General features: G+C 55.7%; 2 protein-coding genes and 1 long non-coding RNA gene across 12 annotated transcripts in view; 1 reads left to right on the top strand and 2 right to left on the bottom strand.

Moving 5' to 3' along the window:
- The window catches only part of LOC609445 (palmitoyltransferase ZDHHC11), a 47881-nt gene extending 42313 nt beyond the window's left edge, over nucleotides 1-5568 (bottom strand). For all 6 annotated transcript variants that reach the window (XM_038583374.1, XM_038583375.1, XM_038583371.1 and 3 more), the window contains exons 1-3: nucleotides 5356-5568; nucleotides 717-892; nucleotides 244-345 (exon numbers count right to left, since the gene is read on the bottom strand). In XM_038583374.1, coding sequence (XP_038439302.1) covers nucleotides 244-345; nucleotides 717-892; nucleotides 5356-5568 — 491 coding nt within the window. The remainder of the gene's footprint in view (nucleotides 1-243; nucleotides 346-716; nucleotides 893-5355) is intronic.
- Nucleotides 2420-4826, top strand: LOC102152910. Its single transcript, XR_005383720.1, has 3 exons — nucleotides 2420-2542; nucleotides 3123-3199; nucleotides 4669-4826. It is a non-coding gene; the product is annotated as an uncharacterized LOC102152910 (long non-coding RNA).
- A 1480-nt stretch (nucleotides 5569-7048) lies between the features above and the next one.
- The window catches only part of BRD9 (bromodomain containing 9), a 29124-nt gene continuing 12394 nt past the window's right edge, over nucleotides 7049-23778 (bottom strand). For 3 of the 5 annotated variants that reach the window (XM_038583366.1, XM_038583368.1, XM_038583369.1), the window contains exons 12-16: nucleotides 21592-21703; nucleotides 18632-18670; nucleotides 15373-15472; nucleotides 12958-13131; nucleotides 11405-12106 (exon numbers count right to left, since the gene is read on the bottom strand). In XM_038583366.1, coding sequence (XP_038439294.1) covers nucleotides 12006-12106; nucleotides 12958-13131; nucleotides 15373-15472; nucleotides 18632-18670; nucleotides 21592-21703 — 526 coding nt within the window. In that variant the 3' untranslated portion in view covers nucleotides 11405-12005. Of the gene's footprint in view, nucleotides 7172-11404; nucleotides 12107-12957; nucleotides 13206-15372; nucleotides 15473-18631; nucleotides 18671-21591; nucleotides 21704-23778 lie in introns of those variants that run through there. The other 2 variants (XM_038583367.1, XM_038583370.1) reach the window with 2 other exon arrangements.

Raw genomic sequence — 23778 nt, 5'->3', positions numbered from 1 at the left:
CCAGGCCAGCGGGTCAATGACCAGGCAGCTGGGTCCATGCCCCTGCCAACGTCACAGGTTTCAGAGCCACAGGAGAACAGAGGGACATGAAACACCACCATGCTGGAGATAGGACGTGACCCCCCAACTGCCTGGGGCCCCCACCCTCACCCAGGAGGTCCCCCACCTCTTCACCCTTCCGCCACACCTGGGTCTCCCCCCTACCCACTCCCCAAGACCCCCATCAGCCCCCCAGCCCCTCACCAGTAATTCCTGCTGCCCACACAGTTGTTCAGCCATTTGCAGTGGTGGTCAAAGCCAGAGATGCACTTGTTGCAGGCGCTACAGTGTTTGGCTTTCTCGCTCCTGAAAGGAAGAATTCAGATCAGGAGGGGGTCTGTGGCAGCACCTGCAGGAGGAAGCTGGGTCAGAGCCCTGCCCACCTGGGGCATCCACATGGTGCTAGGCCTCAGATCCACCCTGAGCTGTGGCCTCCCTTCCAGGCTGCCCACTGGGTGGAGACCCCAGGGCCTCGACCAGCCCGGGTAGAGGTCTGATGGGGGTGGCTAGACCGGGGAGGAGCCCTGTATGTCTGAGGACAGTGGTGCTGGTCAGCCGCCTGGACACAGGGTGGCCCTGGGCGGCCCCACCCCTGTGTGGTCCCCCAGGGTGGCAGGCCACAGAGGGATCAGCTCCCCCCGCCCAATGCCGCCTGCCTCCACACCCAGGGCACTCACAGGGTGAGCTCACACAGGTGGCAGTACTGGTTCTGGATCACATGTGTGTGTTTGGACTGGTCAAAGGTTGGCATAGGCTCAGAGTAGTTCTTGAGACGGACGTTAGCTTCAGCTGGGTCGATGGAAACTGTAATCAAGTGGACCAGGAAGTGGAGAAAGAAGAGCCCACCAGTCACCTGAGGAGGGAGTGTCAAGGAACAACACAGCGAAGGTGCCCACTCAAGGCGGCCGCCGGTCAGTGCCATGGGAGCTGTGAGCCTGGCACCAAGGGAGCCCCACACAGGAGACAGGCTCTCCCATTGGAAGGGGGCCGCGGAGGTGCCTGCTGACAGCCCAAGAGTGCCGTGAGGGGTGTGTGACATGCCGGGTGCTGAAGGTGGTGTCGGGGCTCTTCGGGAGGCTCCCACAGCACATGTGGGGTAGGAGGCAGGCATATCATCAAGAAGTGAAGGGGAGGGAGGGCGTTGTGTGAGGCACCCGGTCTGCCTCCATCTGCCCTCATGTCTCCCTGCCCCTGGCCCCTCCAGCTTTCCAGCACCCACTCCCTCCGCAGCACCCAGGGTAAAACCAGGCCCGGGGATTGCACCCTCTCCTCCTCCTCCACCTCAGGACCAACATGCCGTCCCCATGGAAACCAAACAGAGGAGGTGGAGGCCGCCTCCCTGTCAGCCCTGCCCCGCTTCCCTGGAGGGCTCCAGGGTGTGGCGGGGAAATGAGCAGCCGGGTGCTCAGGACTCTGCAGTGGTTTTATGGGGTGGGGTTCCTGAGCAGGGGCTGTGGGAAGCCCCCCTTGGGGTCCCTCTCGGCTCTGTCACTGTTGTGATCCGGGGTCTGCTGCGCACTTCGCAACAACACTCAGCCTTGGCCTGGCCTGGAGTTGGCAGGCGTGCCCCTCCCTCCATGAGCTCCTCGTAAGAAATGTCCATGATGCGCCAAAAGCCTGAGGGAGAGGCTGTTTCTGGCCAGAGCTGATTATGGTCCCTCGTCCTCTCGCCTCCAGGGACAGTGCAGACCTAGGATGTGGGCTCAGAGGCTGGGGAGCCAGCCCTGCTGGGGAGACCTGGCTGTACAGAGGGCAGGCAAGAATGAGCTGAGGGCCAAGACAGTCAGCCGGGAAGGCTGGCACCCAGGCCAGGGGCAGATGACGCGGCTGAGCCACACCTTGGGAGACCTGCAGGGGGAAGGAACTGACCAGATCCCTCGGGCCATAGAGAAGATGCAGTGACATCAAGACCCTGCTCCATGCAGGGTATGGGGCGGCAGGCGGGCGGTTAGGGCCAGGCACGGCTTCACTACCACAGCAAGAGACAACAACGCAACACTGGCAGGCCAGTCCCCCTGCACCTGCTCCCCAAAGCCTGAGGCGCTGGCCAGACGCATGGTGCTGTTTGTGTGGTTACCGGGGCAATAGGAGTGCATCCTGAGCAGCAGGTCCAGGGCAATAAGATGCAGCAGGAAGTGAAACCACGCCCCAGCCCCAGGGCAGCCCCTTTCTCTGCCTGCAACAGAACTGGATGGGCGGGTGACCAGGAGGGAGCACAGGAGGGAGCATGAGAGAGAGCCTGGGAGGGAGCACGAGAGAGCACAAGAGGGAGGTCAGGAGGGACCCAGGAGGGTGTCCAGGAGGGAGCAGAGCCAGGAGAATCGGAGGGAGCCTGGGAGGGAGCTGGGGAGGGAGCCTGGGAAGTAGCACAGGAGGGAGCCTGGGAAGGAGCCTGGGAGGGAGTACGGGAGGGTGCATGAGAGGGAGCCTGGGCAGGAGTACAACAGGGAGCCCCGGAGGGAGCATGGGAGGAAACATGAGAAGGAGCACAGGTGGGCAGCAGGTAAGGCTGGGCCTGGATGTGTGGTTGAAGCCCTCTGCCCCCATGGCTACACTTGGCTCATAGGAGACCACCGGGGAGACTGTGGGGACAGCATGGCTGGCACTCCAACCCTCGATGTGCAGGTACCTAAGGCATGTGACCTGAGCCTGATGGGCCAGGCACATGGAGCTGCCTGTGGCCAATTTCCCTAGATCTCCCCATGCTTCAGGTGTCCTGGCCAGGCCGCCCCTGGGATGAGTCCCCCATCCCCCAGGAATGAAGAGGCACCCTGGGGCATGGAGCCGCCCAAGCAAGAACACAGCCCAGCAGTTTGTCTGACCTAACACCGCCCAGCCAGCACTCAGGCAGGTTCAGGGGGGCCCTCACAGCCCAGGTCACCCACAGAAATATGGACCAGAAGACCATTCGCTGAGCCCCCAGTGTCACGGAGTGGGTACCACACCAAATTCCCGCTCTCATTTATCTCAAGAGGATCTCAGGTTCCCATGAACGACAAAGAGGGAAAGCAACAGGGTAGGAGGTCTGGCTCTCAGTTAGCAGAGGCCTGGTCCCCTAGCAACAATCTGTGTTTGGTAAACAGGCAATGGCGCCAGCCCAGGACACCCGCCAGCCCAGGACACACGCCCTCCCGTCCTTCCGGTTCTTCAGCAGGAAGAGGTGAGGCGCCCCCAGAGCCAGCCCCCCCCCCCCCCCCCCGCGTCTGCCTCACCCCAGCCCCTGGAATCAGAGTGAGATGTTGCCAGCACTGTCATAGCAGTGCAACAGGGGCTTTTGCACCCTGGCCACAGCCACAGCCCCTCGGACTAAGTCCCGTCACATCAGACACTGGTCCCTCTGCACAGTGGACGCTATGGGCTGGGGGTCAGCCTGCTTCCCGTTGCAGGATGGCGGGGGAGGCTCAGACTCTGAGGGTCAGCCAGAAACCCATGGACCCGCCTCCTGAGCAATGTCTTCCTGAGGTGCCCTTCTCTGTGGGGCCCAGAGGTCCCTGCAAGCGTGGCAGGACACTGGCGCCCCCCGGTGGCCAGAGTGCAGGGCCCAGGCGGCAGTGAGGCCTGAGGGAAGTCCCCAGGCCCAAGGGTCGCCTGCTGTCCCAGGGCAGCCTGAGTCCTGGACGTCCGTGAAGCCAGCAGGAATCGACCTGTGGGCCCCAGAGCAGGTGAGTGCCAGCGTGCCCCCTGAACAAAATACACAGGGCAGCTCAAAAACACCCCCAAACAGGCTGAGCTCTGGTCAGTCGAGGGACCATGAGGATGAGGGCTTGTAACGCAGCACGTGAGCAGACCCCAGTCAGGGGCACACATTAGAATACAGACAAGGAGGGGCAGCAGAGACAGGGGAGCCCACCCGCACCTGCTGGCTTCCACTGCTCTGCTCCAGCGGCTGCCACCTTGCCCTATGCACAGCCTCTATGTGAGCTGAGCACACAGGAGGAGTGGCAAACAGAGACTCCCCCCCAACAAGCCCCAGCCAGAGGGGGCTCCAATGGGAAGGCCTACCTGCAGGCTGGCCCCGCTATGGGGGTGGTGCACAGACCAGGGCACCCGTGGACACAGCGCTGGGCCAGAGTGGGAGACCCAACACCACATGCAAGGTGTGAACTGTGACTGGATTCTGGGTAAATTACTCCCATGTTTTGAGGACCACTGGAGAAATTTTAAGATAGGCTGCCTTTAAGATGGGTATTCCTACCCATCCTGTCGGCAGTGAAAGCACAAGTGCGTTGGGCCCTGCCTCACACCCCGTCAGACCACCAGATGGCAGGAGGGGCTGCTGGGCCCGGGGCACACAGGACCCATGTTCCCCTGCTCTGCTCCTGGGGACCAGGCACTCTGAGGGCCCTGCAGGGGGACCACCAGGTCAGGGGCCACCGGGCGCAGGGGAGGCAGTGGGCATGCCCATCAGGCCATGGCGGATGCCTAGGTACACTGGTGGGGTCCGCAGCTGTGGCCCCCAGACACGGACACGCTGGTGGAACTGAGATCCGCCACCCACACTGTAAGGCGTGAAGAGGGGCATGGTGGGCGACACCTGGGCGGCTGGGGGCGGAGCACAGCACCTCCACGCATCCTGCACCATGGCCTGTGTTGTGAGTCCCAGCAGCCGGCAGGCTTTCTCTCTGCCAGGTCCGCCCCAACCACCACAGGCTCCTGTATTACCAGAGGGACCAAACAGGAAAGCACAATGATGAACAGCTGAAGGCGGGCCACCATTATAATCAGTGTTATAAAAACACCGCCTTGGCCCCCGGCATGGCTCCCCCACCCAACCAGTTGGATCCAGCCCACTGTGGACATGTGAGTGGACCCTGAGACCAAACCCTTCACTCTCTGAGCCAGATGGGCTGTTCGGATGCGAGGAAGTACCTGTGTGTGTGAACACGGGCATGGCTGCTGTGGGACTGTGCCCATGTGTGCCTGCATGGATGCTCTGGCCATGTGATTCCTTCCCGTCCTTGGCCCCACCCCGGGACCCCTCCGCCCCTGGCCACCGAGAGTGCTCTCCCCAAACCAAGGGTGGCCAAGCGGCAGACATGCCTATGCTTTTAGTTAGGACTCAGAGCCAGTGAGCCACACAGGGAACAGATGTGGGCATCAGGCGCTGTGGCCATGGTGGCTGTCTGGGGTGAACAGGGGGAGTGGGATCAGAGGGCAGGGTGATGCACCTGGGGATGACTCAGAGCCGAGGACGGAGCAGTGAGGACAGAGTAGCAAGGGGAACCAGCAGGCATGGCCTGACCCCGAGCCAGCTTGGGGAGGGCCCCTTGGGAGCCTCCCTGGGACAGCAGGTGCTGCTCCCACAGTAAAGGATACACCGTAGGCAACGTACTTCCAGTTATGTGGCAGGAAGGGAATGAAGATGCCAAAGTTGGCAACAGCCAAGATGAGGAATGTGGCCCAGGCCACCACCTGGAAGGAGTGCAGGGGCCTCGACCAGCCATTCACTCGGGACAGGTGGGGGGGTGAGGCCTGCTTGCCCCCGGCTTCTGGGACGACCCATCTCCAGCTCCTGCTGCACAAATCCATCTGCAAGGGGTGCAGACAGGTGTGCATGGATGCTTCCTGTGGCCTGTGTGGCAAGGGAACCCCAGGGCTGCCCACATCTTGAGGAATATGGTGGGTGGAGCCCTCCAGGGTGCCTGGGGAATCCCGCAATTTGCCCAGGCCACAGCAGCAAAGCACTGGTGCTAACACTCTGGAGGGTGTGAGGCCCACAGGGCCCAGGACCCAGGAGGGTACGCGCCAGGGACTCCAGTGCAGGCCTGGCCACGACCACCTCCAGAGATGAGTGTGGGCTTTGTTTACAAATGTGCACTGATGCATCAGGAACCCCATCATGTGCAGGAGGAAGACAGACACATCAGGATGAGGCCCTCATCCCTGGGGAAACCGACAATGAGTCTGCAGGAAAAGCAGACCCTTGTTGGTGTGACCATGTGACGCTTTCACCTGCCTGAAATCCTCAGAGAATCTTCCTGTAAGTTTCCCTTAAGGACAGAACAAGATACCACATCCCCAGAGAGTCGTACTATTCTTGCCACAGGACGAAGATCTGAGGACCGTGGGGCTTCTGGGGCCTCAGATGCTCTGGGGTCACTGGGGTTGAGCCCAGGGGCTGGGAGGGAGCTGTGGCCACGTCTGGCCAGGCAGCAGGCTGTCAGGATGGGTGAGCGACACAGCACAGCCACCACAGGTGGAGCCCTAAGACTTTGCCACAGGAGGGCAGAGGGTGGCTGCTGTCCTATGGGCCAGCTGCCTCGTTCCTGGGCTGTGGGGCCAGGTGGGGCTTCCCTGGTCAGTGGGACCCTCAGGGGCCCATGGTGGGCATCCCACTGGGCCAGCAAGGCCAGAGCACTGGGCAGTGGGGTAGTACCCTGCATGACAGTGCGATTCCTGAGTAACCGCAACATTCAGACAGAAGCGCCAATCAACAGAAAGAACACTGCCAAGAACCAAACCCCGTGATGGAGAAGGTCAGCTCGAGAGAACGCGCAGACCTTGGGACAGGAAGGCAACGCCATGGCACTGACAGAAGAAATTCTAAGTGACATGAGAACAGAGGTAGAGACACCACTCATCCTGCAGAAGGAGCAAACGCGAGGATGTGGGTCAGCCCAGGGCTGCCCGCACTGGCACCCTGTCCTAAGGGCTCCCCAGGATGGAAATGTCACCATGACCAAGTGTGGAAGCCCCAAAGCTGCAACTGGTATTGCAATGTGTAAAATTTAAAAGAGTGATTCTTCAGGTTCTGAGAGCGGTTTGAACCTCAACAGACTCTGCCCAAGTGTCACGAGTGTGCAGTGGCCAAGCATGAGGTCTGGAGGGACACCAAGTCCCTGCTCCTCCAAGGGCTCCGGGAAGCTCCCACATCAGACCTGGAGGAGGCCCCGAGACCTCGGGAGGCACCGAGGGAAACGCACAGGGGCAAGTGCAGCCCAGGGTTGCAGGGGTCACGCCTGGACAGAAGCGGGCCGCGGTTGGAGCGCCACAGGAGGCGCACACTCACCCTCGATTCCCAGGAGCAGGCGGGGCAGGCGTGGCTGTAGTCAGTCCCCAGGGCTTCGCAGCTGCGTGGGCTCTGGCGGGCAAGGGTCCCCTCCCATGGTGGGCACTTCGCTCACACACACCTCTGTGCATGAAAAAAACATACGCTCTCCTCAACTCGTCTGACGTGTGTGCAAAAGGGGCAGAGCATCTCCTCTGCTCTGATCCTTACTTAGCTCATGGGGATCACACCAGTTCAAAACTTGCAAATGAACCCTAGGCTCGCAACAAATGTGGGACATCCTGTCTCCTGGGGTGCGAAGGGCACAGTTAACGTGGGCTCCACGTGCAGACAAGACACCCGAGAGGACACCACCCTCCCTGAACATGCATACGCCACACACACATCACATGCACACCACACACACAACACACTGTATGCAAACCACAGAAACATCCCAAACACACAACACATGCACCACAAATGCACACCACAGACACACAGGGTTTCTGGACCCATTTCTCTTCCTCCTCTTTCTCAGCCTATTTCCTTGGCCTGGAACCTGCGCGCCCCATCCCCGCCAACAGCCAAGATCTTGATCTTGCGCCTGTCGTGGTGTCACTGTCTCTGGACAACCTCCCTGACACCCGCCAAATCTACTCCTGTAAATGCTGAAACTGATAGTCTGGACCCCGCCTGTGGGAAGGGGGGAGCATGACACCCCACTGGGTAGACCTGGTAGTGGGCTTGGGAAATGAGCCTTGCTAGGCCTGGGGCCCATTTTAGCCCATTTGGTTCCTAACATTTGTGTTTTGTCCTCCCTAAGGGTTCTAGCCTGTGTCCTGGTGTGCGATGCTCCCACAAGACTACTGTCACCTCCACGTCCCCAACACGAGCAAGGCAGACTTGCAGGAGCTTCGTGTAGGTGCCACTGTGCTGGTCCCCCCACTGTAGATGGGGGCAGGAGGCTGAAACTGCTCTTCCTATATCTCCTGTGTCCCCATCCCCAGGTGCAGACCCTGTCACACCGTGCTCCCCAGCACAGGGCATCCTGGGTACCCTGCCTACGTATTTATGACACTACAACCTGTGCAGATGTGACCTTCTGGACTCATCACCTAACACAGGTCCTGCCAGCTTCTCAGTGGTTGCTTTGCTCTCTATCCCACCTGGGACGTGCAGAGCTTACACCTGCTTACGTTCCGCAGTCAGAACAGAAGCTCGAGGCACCTACCCCCCCACCCCGGGAGCCAGAACCCACTCTGCGAGCCCCCGATCAGCGGTCCAGGCTGGACAGAAGAGCACGGGCCTCTCGCTTGGCCCAGACCCAGCTGAGGACCCCTGGTTGCCATGGCAGCAATGGAACCCGGGGAGGTGCCTCATAAAGCCAGGGCTGCCCCCCTCCCTGGAGCCCCCACTGCCTGCTGGGGGAGGGGCGGGGTGCAGAGACGGCACAGGGGCCCCCGACAGGGCGTGCTGGCAGGCAGCACCCGCAGGCGGGAGGCCTTCTACTTGGTCCCGAGTTCTGACTACAGCACCTCTCACGGCAGCCCCTCAGTGAACCAGCAGAAGGCTCCTGCCACCTCTTCTTTCAGTGGCAGGGGCCTTGATCCCAAGGCTCCTTGTGACGTCTGACCTGGTGGCTAAGTCTTCTCTAGGGGCCCAAACTCACATGCTCTGTCCAGGTCGGATCGGACACCACTGTTCCCAGTCTACCCCCTCAGGAGCCACAGAAGGGCCAACATGGGGGGGGGGGGGGGGCGAAGGGCACATGGACACCATGTGCCAGGAAGGGGTCCCTCCCAACGATGGCTCAGCACAGACGTCCCCTCCCCTGCCTCTTTCCTCAGGGTCTCAATCATCAAGAACAGGACATTTCCAGTGCCCATTTGGGTCCAAGGACCCCCCCCCCCCCAGCCTTCTCTGACCCTTCCCTGGTGGGGGAACAGCAGAGGCTCTATAGACCCCAGCATCACACACTTCCTGGGGAAAGCCACCTAAGCCAGGAGTGCTGAGCGGCTTCCCACAGGCAGTGTGTGGCCCTGCTGCCCGGCAACCATGGTGGTTGGGGTTTTTCTTCTCACCAGACAGCAGGGCCAGGCCCAAGATGGAAGAGAAGCCAGTGGGCAGGGCCAGGGCGGCCATGAGAGCCCTGCTGGGGTGCCTGGGGACTTCTCCTCTGGGCAGGGAGCTGGGCCACGCGGCTGGTGCTGAGGCCTACTTCTGGGCTGGGTCAGTCCCCCTCCACCCAGTCTGTGTTCACTCGGGCTTCTGCATCTTTACACTTGTGTCCCTCTGGTCCAACATGTCCCAAGGAGCAGAGTACGCATGCGGATGAGAGGGACGCTGATCCTGGCCACCTTGTGTGACCATGATGGGCAGGAAACAGGGCCCGAGATGAGAGGGGCCTAGGGGGTGAGGGGGCTGGAGGCCAGGCTGCTGGCAGTGGGGAGAGTGGCCGCCCCCTGTGGGCCCTGCATACAGCACCTGCCCATGGGCAGACCACCAGGTCCCTGCAAGGGAGGAACCAGAGACCCATGCAGCTGGGCCTGCCGGCCACCACTATCCATACTGCTCCCAGGCCAGGCCAGTGCACCACCAGACACCTAGGTCTCAGAACCCCGAGCATCTGGCCAATAGCACAGGAGGGACTGTGGACGGTGGGAGGTGTCAGGAGTAACTGAACTGGTTGCTGGGAACTGGACATGAGGGCAGGGCACCCTCGAGTGTGGTCATTCCATGCACACTCATTTCTGGAAGGCCTGTCTCTGGCAGAGCATGCAAGTGTCAGCAGCAAGGCCACGGCTCCTATCTGCAGTGATGCATCACTCTAGCTGCTGGAAAGTGCAGTCTGTACAGGGCCTAAAAGTGCTTTCCAGTAAATTAAGATGAGCAACATCTCTGCCTCTTGCACGGAACATGCTTCTCCAGATACACCTGTGTGCAGGCTGCCAGGCCCTCCCCAGGGGTTTTCCTGGGGCCTGTGACCTCTAGACCCAGTGCCCTGCACCTCAGCAAACCCTAAAGGAGGCTGCCGAGGAGTGGAAGGCACTGACCAGGAGCCTGCCAGGCTCCTCAAGCAGAGGGCCCAGGGAGGCAACCCAAGCCCCAGGTTCCCCCTTCATGGCTGTGACACCGCCAGCAGCAGCCTGAGCCCTGGCAGGGTCCATGGCAAGGACAGGGCATCCCTGGGCCCATGCTGACATACCCTACATGAAAGAACTTTGAAAACACTGTGCTAAGGAAAGGAAGCCAGGCACAAAAGGCCATGTAGCGCAGATTCCACTAAGACGAGATGCTCAGAACAGGAAAATTCATGGATGCCAAAGTGGACCAGTTGCCAGGGGCTCCAGGAGGGGATGAGAGTGGCCGCTAATGGGGATGGGGTTTCCTTTTGGGGTGATGGAAATATTCCAGAATTCAATAGTAGTGGTTGCACACAACATTGTGAATGTACCAGATGACGCTCAATTGCATATTTTAAAGTGGTCAGTGGTTAATTTAAGGTCACATGAATTTTACTGAAATAAAAAGATGGCTCAGTGGGCCCTCCTATCCCGGTCTTCCCTCCTGTGGGGCATGTGGCCTTCTGAGTAGCAGCCTGTGGCTCCCCAGGGGCCATGCCCAGACGGCAGGAATCCCCAGGTCGCCCTGCCCGATCTGCCCATCTGCAGCGCAGGCACATGTGATGAGGCCCTCGGGGTGGGGGGGCTGGTCCCTTCATGGGGGATGGGGCTCTGTGGCCTCCTACTGTCTCAGTAGGTCTCACAAAAACATACACCAGGGCCATGTCCCAGAGGCACAGTCGTGAACCCCAGCTGGGGGCCAGGGAGAGGAAAGGGCTCAGCAAGGCAACTCCAGCCTCTGAACCCAGGGCCAAACCTGCCCAGAACCTCACCTTCGGAGCCCTGGGGAAGGCAGAGCCCACCCGCAGACCCGCACCCTCCTGACCTTGTGGTGGTAGGCTGGCAGCTGACCGCGGTTCACCCTCCAGCGGCTCGTTCCTTCACTGGCACTCTGCCACAGCTGCTTCCTGACACCTCGCTTGTGCTCCCTTTACCTCATGTCTGTGAGGGGCCCTGTGCACCCAGGGGCGCTCGGGGGCTGGGGCGCATGGCGCCACCCACTGCCTCAGTCATGCACACTCTCTCTCCCAGGACTGACTCGCCCTGGGATGTAACAGAGCCCTCAACTTTGTTTTCAAAAAAGGAACACAAGCAAATGTGCAGGGTGGTCAAGTTGGATATTGTTGCAGGAGAGACATGGGCAGAGGGAGGGGAGATGGTGAGTGTCACGAGTGGACACCGGCAACCTTTCATGACAAAGCTTTTTGCTGAGAAGTCCCTCAGTAGCAGACACCCATGGTGCTACGAATAATTATACGCAATCACTCTGTGTATTTTATTGAGATCTCTGTTTTGCAAATGTAAACAGGCATCCAGTAAACACATCCAGAATAAAAAGGTCTATGGACACAGCACGTGGCCGTGGCCAGGAGGCAGTGTGGTCTTCCAGCAGAAGGCAGGCCTCGCCCGGCACAGGAGGAGGAGCACAGGGCCAGTCCCGGGCCGGGAAGGTGCGGGCCCCTAGGACCTGCCTCGGAGACACGGGGGCACAGGGGGTGGGCAGGGCAGAGAGCACGTAGGAGTCCCGCTGTGGGCAGGTCCGCATCCCAGGGAGCACAGGCCAGTGCACAGACGGGCTTTACATTCTGCTCAAAGCTCAGACACGGACACCGGCTCAACCCCATGTGGCCGCACACCCTTCTGTGTGCTGCCCACTCTTCAGGGTTCATGGGGCTATGCACACAAACACTGGATCCGTGCGTGGCCGACATGGTACTAGAGACAACTCACCACCTCCCCAGGGCTGCTTCCCGCAAGCCAAAGGGGACAAAATGGAAGTCTTTGTCTCAGGACAAAAACTCTGTACATGCAAATAAAAAAAATTAAAAAATAATGGAAGACTATCTACAAGGCTAGCTCTTCGTAGAGGCTGCAGGTTCCGGAGACTGCAGAAACTCGTACGGGTCATGGGTCACCTCTGGCTGCTCCCCAACACTGAGGCGAGAAGGGCTTCCTGCAAGTGTGGGAAAGACGGGGCGCTCACACGATGGGTCTGCGCACACACCATGCACCAGACCCGTGGAAATGTGTCCTCGTGACTGTGGTCAGCCACAGAGCCATGGACCCTCCTCCTCCCACCCCCCACCTCAAGCTGATAAGCACCCCCTAACTGCCCAACATCAACAGGGGCTCAGCAGAGCTGGTGCTCGTATCTGAGAACTGAAACAGCAGCTCAGGGAGCTCACTGAGCAAATTCAAGAAGCTAGGAAGCAACACTTGGTTCCCTTCCTGGAGGAGCTGAAATCCTGGTGGCATCCATGCATCTGCCCAACCCGTCACCCTACTCGTTAAAGAGAGAAGGCCCCAGGCCAAGGCCACCTGCTCTCCCCACATCAGAGTCCTGGAGGAACAAAGCATTTCTCAACACCCTATTCTAGGACTAACAAGAACAGCAGAAGAAACCAACGTCCCCAAAGTTGAACTCAACATGCCTGTCAGTGTCCGGGGCCTGGTGCTTCCCTGTCCAAGGGCCCTGGGATGTGGCAGGAGCCAGGGCTCCTGACACAGGGACAACCAGCACCCCACGGCCAAGACCACAACACCTAACACGGAGTACATTCCATTCAAAACACTGACCCTGTGTACTGCCTGACGAGGGAGACGTGGTTCAGAATCCCCGGAGACAGGGACGCCCTGCGGAGGGAGCAGGGCCTGCAGAGTTCTGGGGGCTTGACCCGCAGCCCGTGTGAGCACCCAAGTACCAGGCTCTTCGGCCCCGCCCACCAGCGGCTCGGCTGCCCTCTTCCCAGATGATGCGCAACGCCTGTGGGCTGAGACAGACGCTGGGGCCTAGGGCTCCCTTACCCAGGTGGTGCTGGTCCCTGTCAGAGGGGGAGGTGTTGGACAGGGAGCTGAGGTTGGAGGACGGCCGGGAGCCCCCACGCTCTGCCTGTGCCTCGTGCAGGTCCTGCAGGAGCTTTGCTGTCTCATCCAAGTTCAGGTGGCCGTCGTCAGCATCCAGCTCCTTCTTCACTTTCCCTGTGCAAACACAGGACGACTGGATGCGGGGCTGCCAGCAGCCTTGGCTAGCACTGCACGCCAGCACCTGTGGCCTGTAACCATGTGCTCTCTCTCACTTCTATGCACGCTCAGGATGACAACCAAAGTGCACGAAGCTGGGGGAGCACAGGGAAACCTGGAGGGCAGGGCAAGATCGCCAGAGTAGACGAGAACCAGGTGCCACGTCCAATCTGGGCCATCTCACACACACAGCTATAACCCACGCCCCGCTGAACCCCCCACCCCCCCACATAAACGAACAGGATGCAGGACAGTGTGTACTAGAGGCCTGAAAATGCCAGAATAGGCCACAGGCCAGAGCCGGGTGGGGACCCAGAGCCATGGGCAGTCTAAGAGCAGGTGAAGATGGGCTGCCTAAACACCTCCCAGGTCTGGCGGGAAGGGGACCTGTGTGTGCATGGGGAGGTTACAACCCCCGGAAATTCAAGAGCTCACACACGTCTGCAACACCTGTGGCCTATGTCTGCAAAAGGATATAGCCCAATGGTGGGACCAAGGCCCCCCTACACTAAATGTGCCTTGGGGCTACCCCAAGAACACTGCAAAACAAAACCTGGGCAGGGTCTGAAGGTTACACATCACTCACGGCCTGTCAGAAAAAGACCCAACACGTCTGATGGCAGAGCTGCAGGGTGACCTGTGGGGAGCCACCACCAGGCAGGAGAGCAGGAAAGGGTATGAACAAGACAGACACTGATCACTGACTGGGCACTTGTCCCTCAAAGGCAGAGGAGAAAGGTGAGCAGGGGGAGAGAGGTGTCTGTAACAAGCCCCCCACCCTACCCCGAGAATGGCAACAGCAGGTCAGCCGTGGTGGCTGGACACAAAGCACAGAAGGGACTAGGCAATAAATGGCAGAACTGGGGACCCAGCTTGCCAGGGGTGATGAAGTCGACAAAGCCCCAAAGTCACCCAACCGAACCAAACAGGAATGGTCAAGCTAACAAAGGCATGTGGAAGCACGTTATAGCCAAACTACCAAAACCAGCACAGTTGAGAAAATCGTCAGCAGAGTTCGAGAAAGAACGGCTGGCAGAGCGTTACCACTGCAGCCTCAGACCACTGGCCTCAAAAGCTCGGATGGCCCCTGGCTGCTGACGGTCCCCACCACCCCAAGACACAGGGGTCCCTGCACATCAACTGACCACACCGTCGATGCGGTTTCCAGTCAACACTTGCTGTTCTTCCTGGAGCCTGCGATCTGCAGACGTACCACCTGGTCTCCCGCAGACCCCGCCTATGTCCCCATTCCCTCTGTGCATCCTGGCACGTACCCCTGTGCTATAGTGAACCAGAGCCAGGAGGCCCAGGGAACCCTCAAACCTGGTGGTCAGCGTGGGGACCTCCAAACAACTGGGAGAATAACCAGGAGCAAGATGGTAGATCCAAACTGGATGGGGTTACTGCACTACACACACTACACTAAAGACACCCCACCCTAAGGCAGAGATGCAAGACCCAGTCTCATGTCATCTGAAGGTCAGTTGAAACCCACTTCTGACATAGCCAGGGTTTGTGAACCTCAGCAGCAGTGACCCCTGGGGCTGGGTTGTTCCTGGGGGGCTGCTCCCTGCGCCTCAGAGTGAGTGTTCAGCAGCATGTGTGGCCTCCCCCTCAATGCCAGAAGCACATCTCCAAGTGTGACGGCCAAAGACGTCTCCAGACACCACCATGCGCGATGGGGGTTTGGGTGGACGAGGTAGGGGAGGGCGCTCTCAGGAGAGAAACCCCAAGGTAAGGCTCCAGTGTGTCCAAAGTAAAGTAGAGAAAGAACACCATGAGAGCCATTGGTCAGCAGGAAGCCAGGTAGTCAAGGAGACCCCGAAACCGAGTGCTGTGCAGAGCAGAGGATGTTGTGTGTGGCAGGGCAGGGGTCAGCTGTCCACAGGGGCACGGCCACGTGGGTACATGTACACACACCAATGCAGCGATGGCAGGCAGCTCATCCCTGTGTGAACTGCACAGCAATCCTGCACTTGGAGCACGATGGCAGAAAGGAGACTGGGGCAAGACTGCTCAAAGGACCCCTGGAGGGGGTCCCAAGGATGGTGGCCACACTCCTGGAAGCAAGGACATGCCTCAGTGTATCAGTCCAGACCCCCAGGGGCTGCCCTGCAGGCTACTGCTGCACCAGGGCCAAGAGCAGAGTCCGCCTCTTCCAAGGAGCCCAATGACACGAGCATGCCCAGCACAACCTACCCAGAGAGCCAAGCATGGAGATATCCAGAGAGGCGTCAGAGTAGGACTTCATCGCCATGAAGTCCAGAACAGAGCTGCCGTCGCCCAGCGAGTCCCCAGCCTGCAGGAGACAGATAGACACGAAGCAGAAGACAAAAGATGTCACTGAGCGAGTAGTTAACACCAGCTGAACTCACAGGAGCTACGGCAGCATTGGGGCCCCACACCCACAGGCAGGACAGGTCCACTCTGCTGCGTCCACATCTGAGCAGCAGGCAGGACCACAGCATGTCCAGTCCACACTGCCACACCCACGATCATGGGGGGAACTCAGGAGGGCTGCCCTGTGGAGACCAAACCGACACCACACAAAGGCTGTGGGTTCTTGGGGACAGGTCCCAGCAACCGACACAGGACACCAAGGGCTCACGACTGCCATGGACTGCACGCTAGATGGGGAGGCAGACCCACGCCAGCGTGTTCCCTTTCCTCTGTGGCACCTGCTGCCCTCCTGCACCTCTACAGTGTCAATTCCTGCTCTGCGTCATTATGGAAACAATGCTGCGTTCCCCAACACTCACTCCCCACCACTTGCAAAGCTTCCACACCTGTTTGTTGTTCAAAGATACTAGGATATAACAGCTAACATGTGGCTACCTTAAAAATAAACCTAAAGGAGCCATCTCTGGTATTTTAAGGGAGACCTGGGTCACTGCTGGAGAGCTACTGTCCAATGAGACTGCACTTCCCGACATAGCTTGGGAGGACAGTCTTCACCATCTGTGAGCCCTCTCCCGTTGGGCTGTCTTCCCTGGGTGTGAGCCCTCTCCTGTCAGGCTGTCTTCCCTGGCTGGGAGCCCTCTCCTGTCAGCCTGTCTTCTCTGGGTGTGAGCCCGCTCTCATCGGGCTGTCTTCCCTGGGTGTGAGTCCACTCCCATTGGGCTATCTTCCCTGGGTGTGAGTCCACTCCCATCGGGCTATCTTCCCTAGGTGTGAGCCCGCTCCCATCGGGCTGTCTTCTCTGGGTGGGAGCCTGCTCCCATCGGGCTGTCTGGGGCTGGGTGTGAGCCCTCTACCATCAGGCTGTCTTCTCTGGGTGTGAGCTTACTCCAGTCAGGCTGTCTTCCCTGGGTGTGAGCCCACTCCCATCGGGCTGTCTTCCCTAGGTGTGAGTCTGCTCCCATCAGGCTGTCTTCTCTGGGTTGGAGCCCGCTCCCATCGGGCTGTCTTCTCTGGGTTGGAGCCCGCTCCCATCGGGCTGTCTGGGGCTGGGGCTGGGTCTGGGTGTGAGCCCTCTACCATCAGGCTGTCTTCTCTGGGTGTGAGCTTACTCCAGTCAGGCTGTCTTCCCTGGGTGTGAGCTTACTCCCCTCGGGCTGTCTTCTCTGGGTGGGAGCCCTCTCCCATTGGGCTGTCTTTCCTGGGTGTAAGCCCCATTCTATTAAGTTCTTCTAGATGATTTGTAAATTTGTTTCTTTCACTTGGCTTTCCTAAGAGTCACTTCTGTCCATGCTCTGATAAATAACTTCTCTTAAAAGAAGTGTTACAGGGATAACTTTGGGCCATCAACACACCAGGCTGAGCTCACGTTTACAGAGTATGGCAGCAGCCAGACACCAGAGTGAGTGCTGCCACAGCCCTACAACCACCCCACAATTACCACCCTCTCTGCAACCAGAGACTAAGGCTTGGCACGGTCTGTCAGGGCCCCACACAAGGCCCTTGCTCCTTACACGGCTAGAGCAATTATCCCACAGCTATGGCTTTCAAGGTTATTACAGGTTTACCTGATGATCCTAATACATGAGGCACCTTAAAGCTCGTAAAAACAAGTTCAAAGAAACTGGTTTGCTTACAATATTTCCTTAGAGACCACACACAGCCACAGCCTCCACACACACCCCAAAAACATCCTAGAGGTTAGCGTGCCCTGTGGCTCTCCTACAGGAAAGTACTCTGGTGCCCACCTTCCCATCAGCCAGTTTTGCATACTTGTTAAGTATGAGATCTATGCTCCAAAGTAGTGTGGAAATGACATTATCATTAGAGTCTGTGCCTTTAACTGTGTTAAAAATTTAAGTCTAAAGAAAACCACGAATGGTGTATTTGCAAAGATGTCTGGTGCCCTAAGTGGTGACAGGGAGACACTGCAACAGATGCTGTGAGGGGTGCATGCACCAATGGAATGAGGAGAGATGAGGCAGAGGCAGGCACCTCCTCACATGCCAAGACCAGGCCACACACCGCCTGCCAGCGGGAATTCACCCAATGGCTGGCTGCTACCATGGGCTTGAGAGGGTGGGGAACTGGGGCCTGGTGCTCCCGGCACAAGGGACAGCCTAGGTGACAGGAGGCCTCTTCTGAAAGCTCCCTGGGCAGCCCCTGGGCTGTCTGCATGGAGGCGAGGGTGGTTGGACAGAGGGAGTGAGTGCTGGGCTCCCAGCTCAAGACGGCCTGCAGCACGTCCCAGCTCTCCACAGACACCATGTGGAACGTGTGCTCCAGGCCAGAGGCCCTGAGGACCCCACCTGCGTCTCAAACCTGGCCACACCAGGGAACACACCCTCAGAGAGACACCCATTCTGTCACACAATGAGCCCCACCTGATGGGCACCTGTCACACCTGCCCTGAGTGGGCCTTCTGTCCACCAAGGCCAGGTAACACCTGTGGCCCAGGCCCCCACAGGCTACCCCAAAGCCTAGGGCTGCTGCTCCAACACAGGGGCTATGTTCAAAGCTTATCGTCAATGTGCACGTTTCAAGTTACTCCCAAGGAACACGAAAAATGCGGAAACTAAGAGCAGACCACAATTAAGTTTCCTCAAATCCAGACCGTCTGCTTTAGGTTCTGGGAATGCTCCAAGGACACGGGTCTCCAAAGCTGGCCTTCCTCACCAGTGTGCAGTACACACGCACCTGGCTGACAGCACACAGTTCCTGCTGAGAGGGCTGAAGAACCCACCGCTCTAGGAACTAAGCTTACTCCTCGCTTTACAGGCCCCAACAGGCCCCCTGCTCCCCCAGGCACCTGCAGACACAGAGCCCCCGGCATGGTCACTGCTCTGCGGGCTGCTGCATCTGGGCTGGAAGAGAAGTGCTTTGGCTTTCTATCCTTTACCCAAGTCATTAAAAATCAGAGTCGGGGAGACTACCACTTAATCAGTTTCTCAATAAAACACATGAACCTCTTCTCAGCCATCCCATTTCAGAGGCTGAATGTGACCCTTCCCCACAGGAATGCTCATAACTAGGTTTTTACTTATGTGTCTGTACAACTCACCTTCACTTCGTCTGGAGGCTTCACTGGAACATTTCTCCTCTGCAAATCAAAACAGGAGAGAAGCCAGTTTTTCCAAAGCAGTTCTATATAGGACCATCCGTTCATGTCACATCCGCATGCGTGAACTGAAAACAGCTTACTATCACTAGGATTGTCCCCATGATGTTCACACCAGAGTGTGAACCAAAGCTGGGCCCTGCCTGCTTCCTTGGAGCTGGCCGACGGAGTGAGACAGCCAAGCCGACCTGTAGAAGGCACGATTCATGCAGCCCCAGCCAAGACCCCTGGCAGGTTACCGAGTGCCCGGAGAGTACCCTGGGCGAGATGGAGATGAAGAAGTGAGAGGGCACCCACGTTATTCCACAAAGTTACAGCCTGACATTGAACTGTCTCAGGGGCAACACGGGAAAAATGCCAAGACTGGTGGTTTATGTGTTTGATGAAGAGGTACCTGTGCCCTCAGATGGGGGACATTATGGGGCCACGTACCCTTCTCATCAGGCTACACAGCACCCACTTCACTACTACTGTGTGACCACATTCCATATGGGACTTCGAGCTACACATGACTGCATGTGGAGATCACAAACCTAAATCCAACTACCCTACAACCTTGCAGGAGCGTCACCTTCAGCATACCCTAGTGTGTGCGTGTACCAGAAACGATCATTCGGCTTGTAGGCTTTTGCATCTGAGACCTTTCGTTTATAATAATGTTTTAGAAATCCACTTCCACTGTGATTTTTATAAAGTGAAACCGAAAAATAAATATCGTCACTATTTCACACATAAGCCTCTGCTAACGTATACACTTTAGTATCAAACGTTACCCAATCCTGAAGCACACTGGAAATCACACAACTCCTACCATGCAAGTTCACTCAGAAAAGTCATCCAACCAGAATCTAGAAAGCAAAGTGAGTCAGCAGGATGTGATGGGGCTTTCTGCTCTAACCACCACATGGCATAAAGACAGAGCTTCAGACGCTCGGCCCAGGGCAGCGCCGGGAGGAAACCCTCAGGCCACAGTAGCCACAGCAGGTTGAAAAGTGAGAGTTCACAGGCTGGTGGGACAAAGTCTGGAGAGGACAACTCATAGCAAGGGCTTCAAAATCCAGGAGGAACAAACCCAGCAGACAGGAACCTGTGCATACAGATGGAACACTACAGGGCCAGGCGTGCACGATGGGACACATCTGAGCTCCACTTGGCCAAGCAAAGCCCTCACTGCAGTCCACCAGAAGGGACCCCAGAGGGCCATTCCTCAGTATCAAGGCCTAACTCACCCAACATAAAGGCCACCTAGACCTGCCCTGATAAAGCTTAAAAACAAACCCCAAGAAATCAGGTAACTCACAAGAACTCTGCCAAACGGAACGCCAACATTCTTTAAAGGAACACAGTAAAATCCAGACCAGCCTTGCCTAGCGGTAATAGGAGCAGACATCAAACTTCAGTTTTCTACTAGCCAATGAAAACTAATGTTAATGCACTACTAACAATACATATTTCACCTAATCTAATGTACCAAAAGAATTTTTTAACATATAATCCAAATAAAACAATAAAATATCTTTACATTTCATTTTTTGTACTCATCTCTAAAATTCTGGTTTGTAGCTCACATTTTCATCCTAAGTTCAGATGAGCCACAGTAATGTTTCCACCAGCCACCTGAGGCTGCTGGCTGCTCTATCAGCAATCTAGATGGTAGAGACTCAAGTGTGACGCCCAGGATCCAATAAAACAAAAAAGCAACAAATCATGGCCTAGAAGCAAAGGAAAATCTGCCAACAGGCAAATCCAGCAGTGAGAGAGATGACAGAATGAGTGCGTAAGGACTTTAAAGCACCTGTAATAAACGTCAGAAATAGGTGCAAAGATTTAGAGGAAAGCATGAACACAATGTGGTAGAAGGGAAGATGCAAGAAAGAACGAAACAGAAGTCTAGATGAATACAGTGCCTGAAATGAAAAACTCATCGTCTGTGATTTATGGCAGATATAGACGTGGCATAAAAACAGATCACTCAACTTGAAGCCACGGCAACAGAAACCATTCGAACTGAAGGAGGGGAAAAAAGACTAAAAAAGAACAGAGCATCAACAGCATGTGGAATGGTTGAGATCTCTAACACCAGTGTTGAAGTCTTAGAAAAATGAAGGAAGTGGAGGGTGGGCAGAAATGGTATTTGAAGAAATAATGGATGAAAATCTTCCAAATTTGATGAAAACTATAAACTGACAGGTCCAAGAAGGTCAACAAATGTTAAGTGGAATAAACATGAAGAACACGACATATCAGTAATGAGCCGCTGAGAATCTGTTACAATGATTAAAAGTTTAAAAGCATCTAGAGCAGCGGTCAGTAAACTTTCTCCAAAGGACCAAACCTAAGGTCTGTCACACACTCTTCTTTTTTTATAGTCATTAAGAAAAGTAAAAGAACATTTGTAGCTCATGGGCCAAAGTGTGCCAATCCCTGATGTTGACCAGACAATGGGGGACAAGTGGAAAACAGATAAAAATGATTACAGATGCTTCAGAAACAATGTGACCGGGCATCTTTGAGACAGAAAGACAACCATCTCTAATTCCAGACCCAGGAATGACAAATGTCAAAGATAAAGGTAAAATAAAAACATTTTTCAGACCAAAAAAAGATGACCAAATACACTGTCAGCAAGTCTATACCAGAAAAAAAATTAAAGAAGGTTCTCCGGGATGAAGGAAAACAAGAGCAGATGAAAAAAATTTCAGGTACACACAAAGTTATAAAGAGTGCCAGAAACGGTGAATATGTGGTCAACAGAGAGGACTTACAATGAATGATGGACGAATAGCTAGCAATTCCCTAACAACCACATCAGTCAGGATGGGCTCCTTCTATGGCAGTGGTGCCAATGGCAGGAGCCAAGGGCATGTGGGTGCATGACAAGTAGGACCACACAGTGCACCCACCTGCCTCAGCTGGAAGAGCATTCGTGAGTGGTCCCCACCGGTGATCTGGTCCAGGAGGTCATCCACCATTTTCTTGCTATAGCTCCCAGCATCCTTCACAAATTCCTGCAGGCTGGAAAGGCCGTGAGAGAACATGTCAAACAGGCACCACCTGCTCTAGTCTTCCAGATTCTTTCACCAGTGCCACTGGTCCTGACCCTAGGAGCCTGCCCTATTCAGCCCTCCTCAGATGGTCCTCTACAAGAGACGGTGTTATCAAGAGCAACAAACCTCCCAGATACAGTTTCGGAGAGGGTATCAGGAGTCTTCATCAGATTTTAAAAGTGGTCTATGACCCAAAAAAGGCTAGAAACAATTCAAGAAAAAATTATTTTTATTTTTATTATTATTATTTTTTTTTATGATAGTCACAGAGAGAGAGAGAGAGAGAGAGAGACAGGCAGAGACACAGGCAGAGGGAGAAGCAGGCTCCATGCACCGGGAGCCCCATGTGGGACTCGATCCCAGGTCTCCAGGATCGCGCCCTGGGCCAAAGGCAGGCGCTAAACCCCTGCGCCACCCAGGGATCCCCAGAAAAAATTATTTTTAAAAAAAGCAATGTGAACAACAGTCTATGCATGTTCAGGTGATCCATGCATGTTCAGGATTAGATCCTCTAATCTGTGTAGGATTAGAGGCGCCAACCTGCCCAGCTGAAAATCTGCATAAAACTTCTGACTCCCCCAAAACTTAACTACTAATAGTCTACTGTTGACCAGAAACCTTTCTGATGAGATAAAACAACGGAGTACTACAGATCTTGTACATTATATGGATTACATATCATATTCTTACAATAAAGCTAAATAAAAACACGTTACAAAAGATATGAGAAAAAATACGTTTATAGTACTGTACTACGCTTAATGAAAAGAAAAAGCCAAAAAAAAAGAAAGAAAGAAAGAAAGAAGAAGAAAGAAAGAAAGAAAAAGCCACATATAAGTAAACCTGCACAGTTGAAAGCTGTGTTGCTCAAGTGTCAACCAAATATCTTCTACTAACTTCTGTAAAAGAAACCTAATTTTATCTTTTTTTTTTTTGGACTTAAAAAACTAAGTAGATCAAGGAGAGATGCTCCGGAATGTGAAGGGGGGAAAAAGGTATGGAAACAAGAGTCTCCATGTACACCCTAGAGCATCATTTTGATTTTTGGACCCACATAAATGCTAAAAAAATAAAAAATAAATAAAAGATTTTGAAAAAGAAGCAAAGAACAAAAGCCCAAGTTCTAGCATCAAAGCCCAGGCAAAGGCTCCAAACGGCTTCCCAGATGTCAGAAATTCACACAGAGTGGAAGCGAAACTATGACAATGCACAAGTCTCCACCAGGATCATCTTAGGAGACACCAGCAAACAGGGTGTGAAGGGAGCAGGGCATGGTCTGGAAGCACCCCAGAACAGAGCATGTGGGGAAGTGGCAAGGGGACACCAGGGAGGAGCGCTATTTGCTTGCCACACACTGCCCACAGGACTGGGATTTCCACTGTATGTATGTGTTTCAGGCACATGCCTGGGGAAGGCCACCACAGCCGGGGAGCATTGTGCCGCCCGAACTGAAGGTGGCTGCTGTCCCTGAAGGGCTGTGACAGCGCAGGTGGTAAAGGAGACGGTCACCACTTGTGACCTGTCCTTGCCTATAACAAATTTCCTCCTTGGTTCCACTTCTACTTCTCTGGTCTCACAAAAGTCACATAAGGTACTCACTGTATTAAGGGCTGACTTCTTATTGTTCATTTTTTAAATATACCCTCTATTCTGTTTAGAATTAAAAGAAGCTCTAATGTGGACAAAACCAATTTCTTAGAGGTTAGCAAAATTTTATTTTTCTGCTGGAAAATTACTAAAATTCTGTAGAAGGGACCCATCTCTACCTAGCATGGAGAGCAAGAAAATACACAGAAAAACAGTTCTACAAAAGCACAGTACTGCATCTATGATTTTAAAACCACATCTAGGGCAGCCTGGGTGGCTCAGAGGTTTAGTGCCTGCCTTCAGCCCAAGGCATGATCCTGGAGACCGGCATCGGGATCCCTCCATGGAGCCTGTTTCTCCCTCTGCCTATGTCTCTGCCTCCGTGTGTCTCTCATGAATAAATAAATAAAATCTTTAAAAAATAAAAATAAAACCGCACCTAATAAAACCACATCA

The sequence above is a fragment of the Canis lupus genome, chromosome 34, assembly GCF_011100685.1.
Source record: "Canis lupus familiaris isolate Mischka breed German Shepherd chromosome 34, alternate assembly UU_Cfam_GSD_1.0, whole genome shotgun sequence".
Classification (NCBI taxonomy): domain Eukaryota; kingdom Metazoa; phylum Chordata; class Mammalia; order Carnivora; family Canidae; genus Canis; species Canis lupus.
This window is presented reverse-complemented; position numbering and strand designations above follow the sequence as displayed.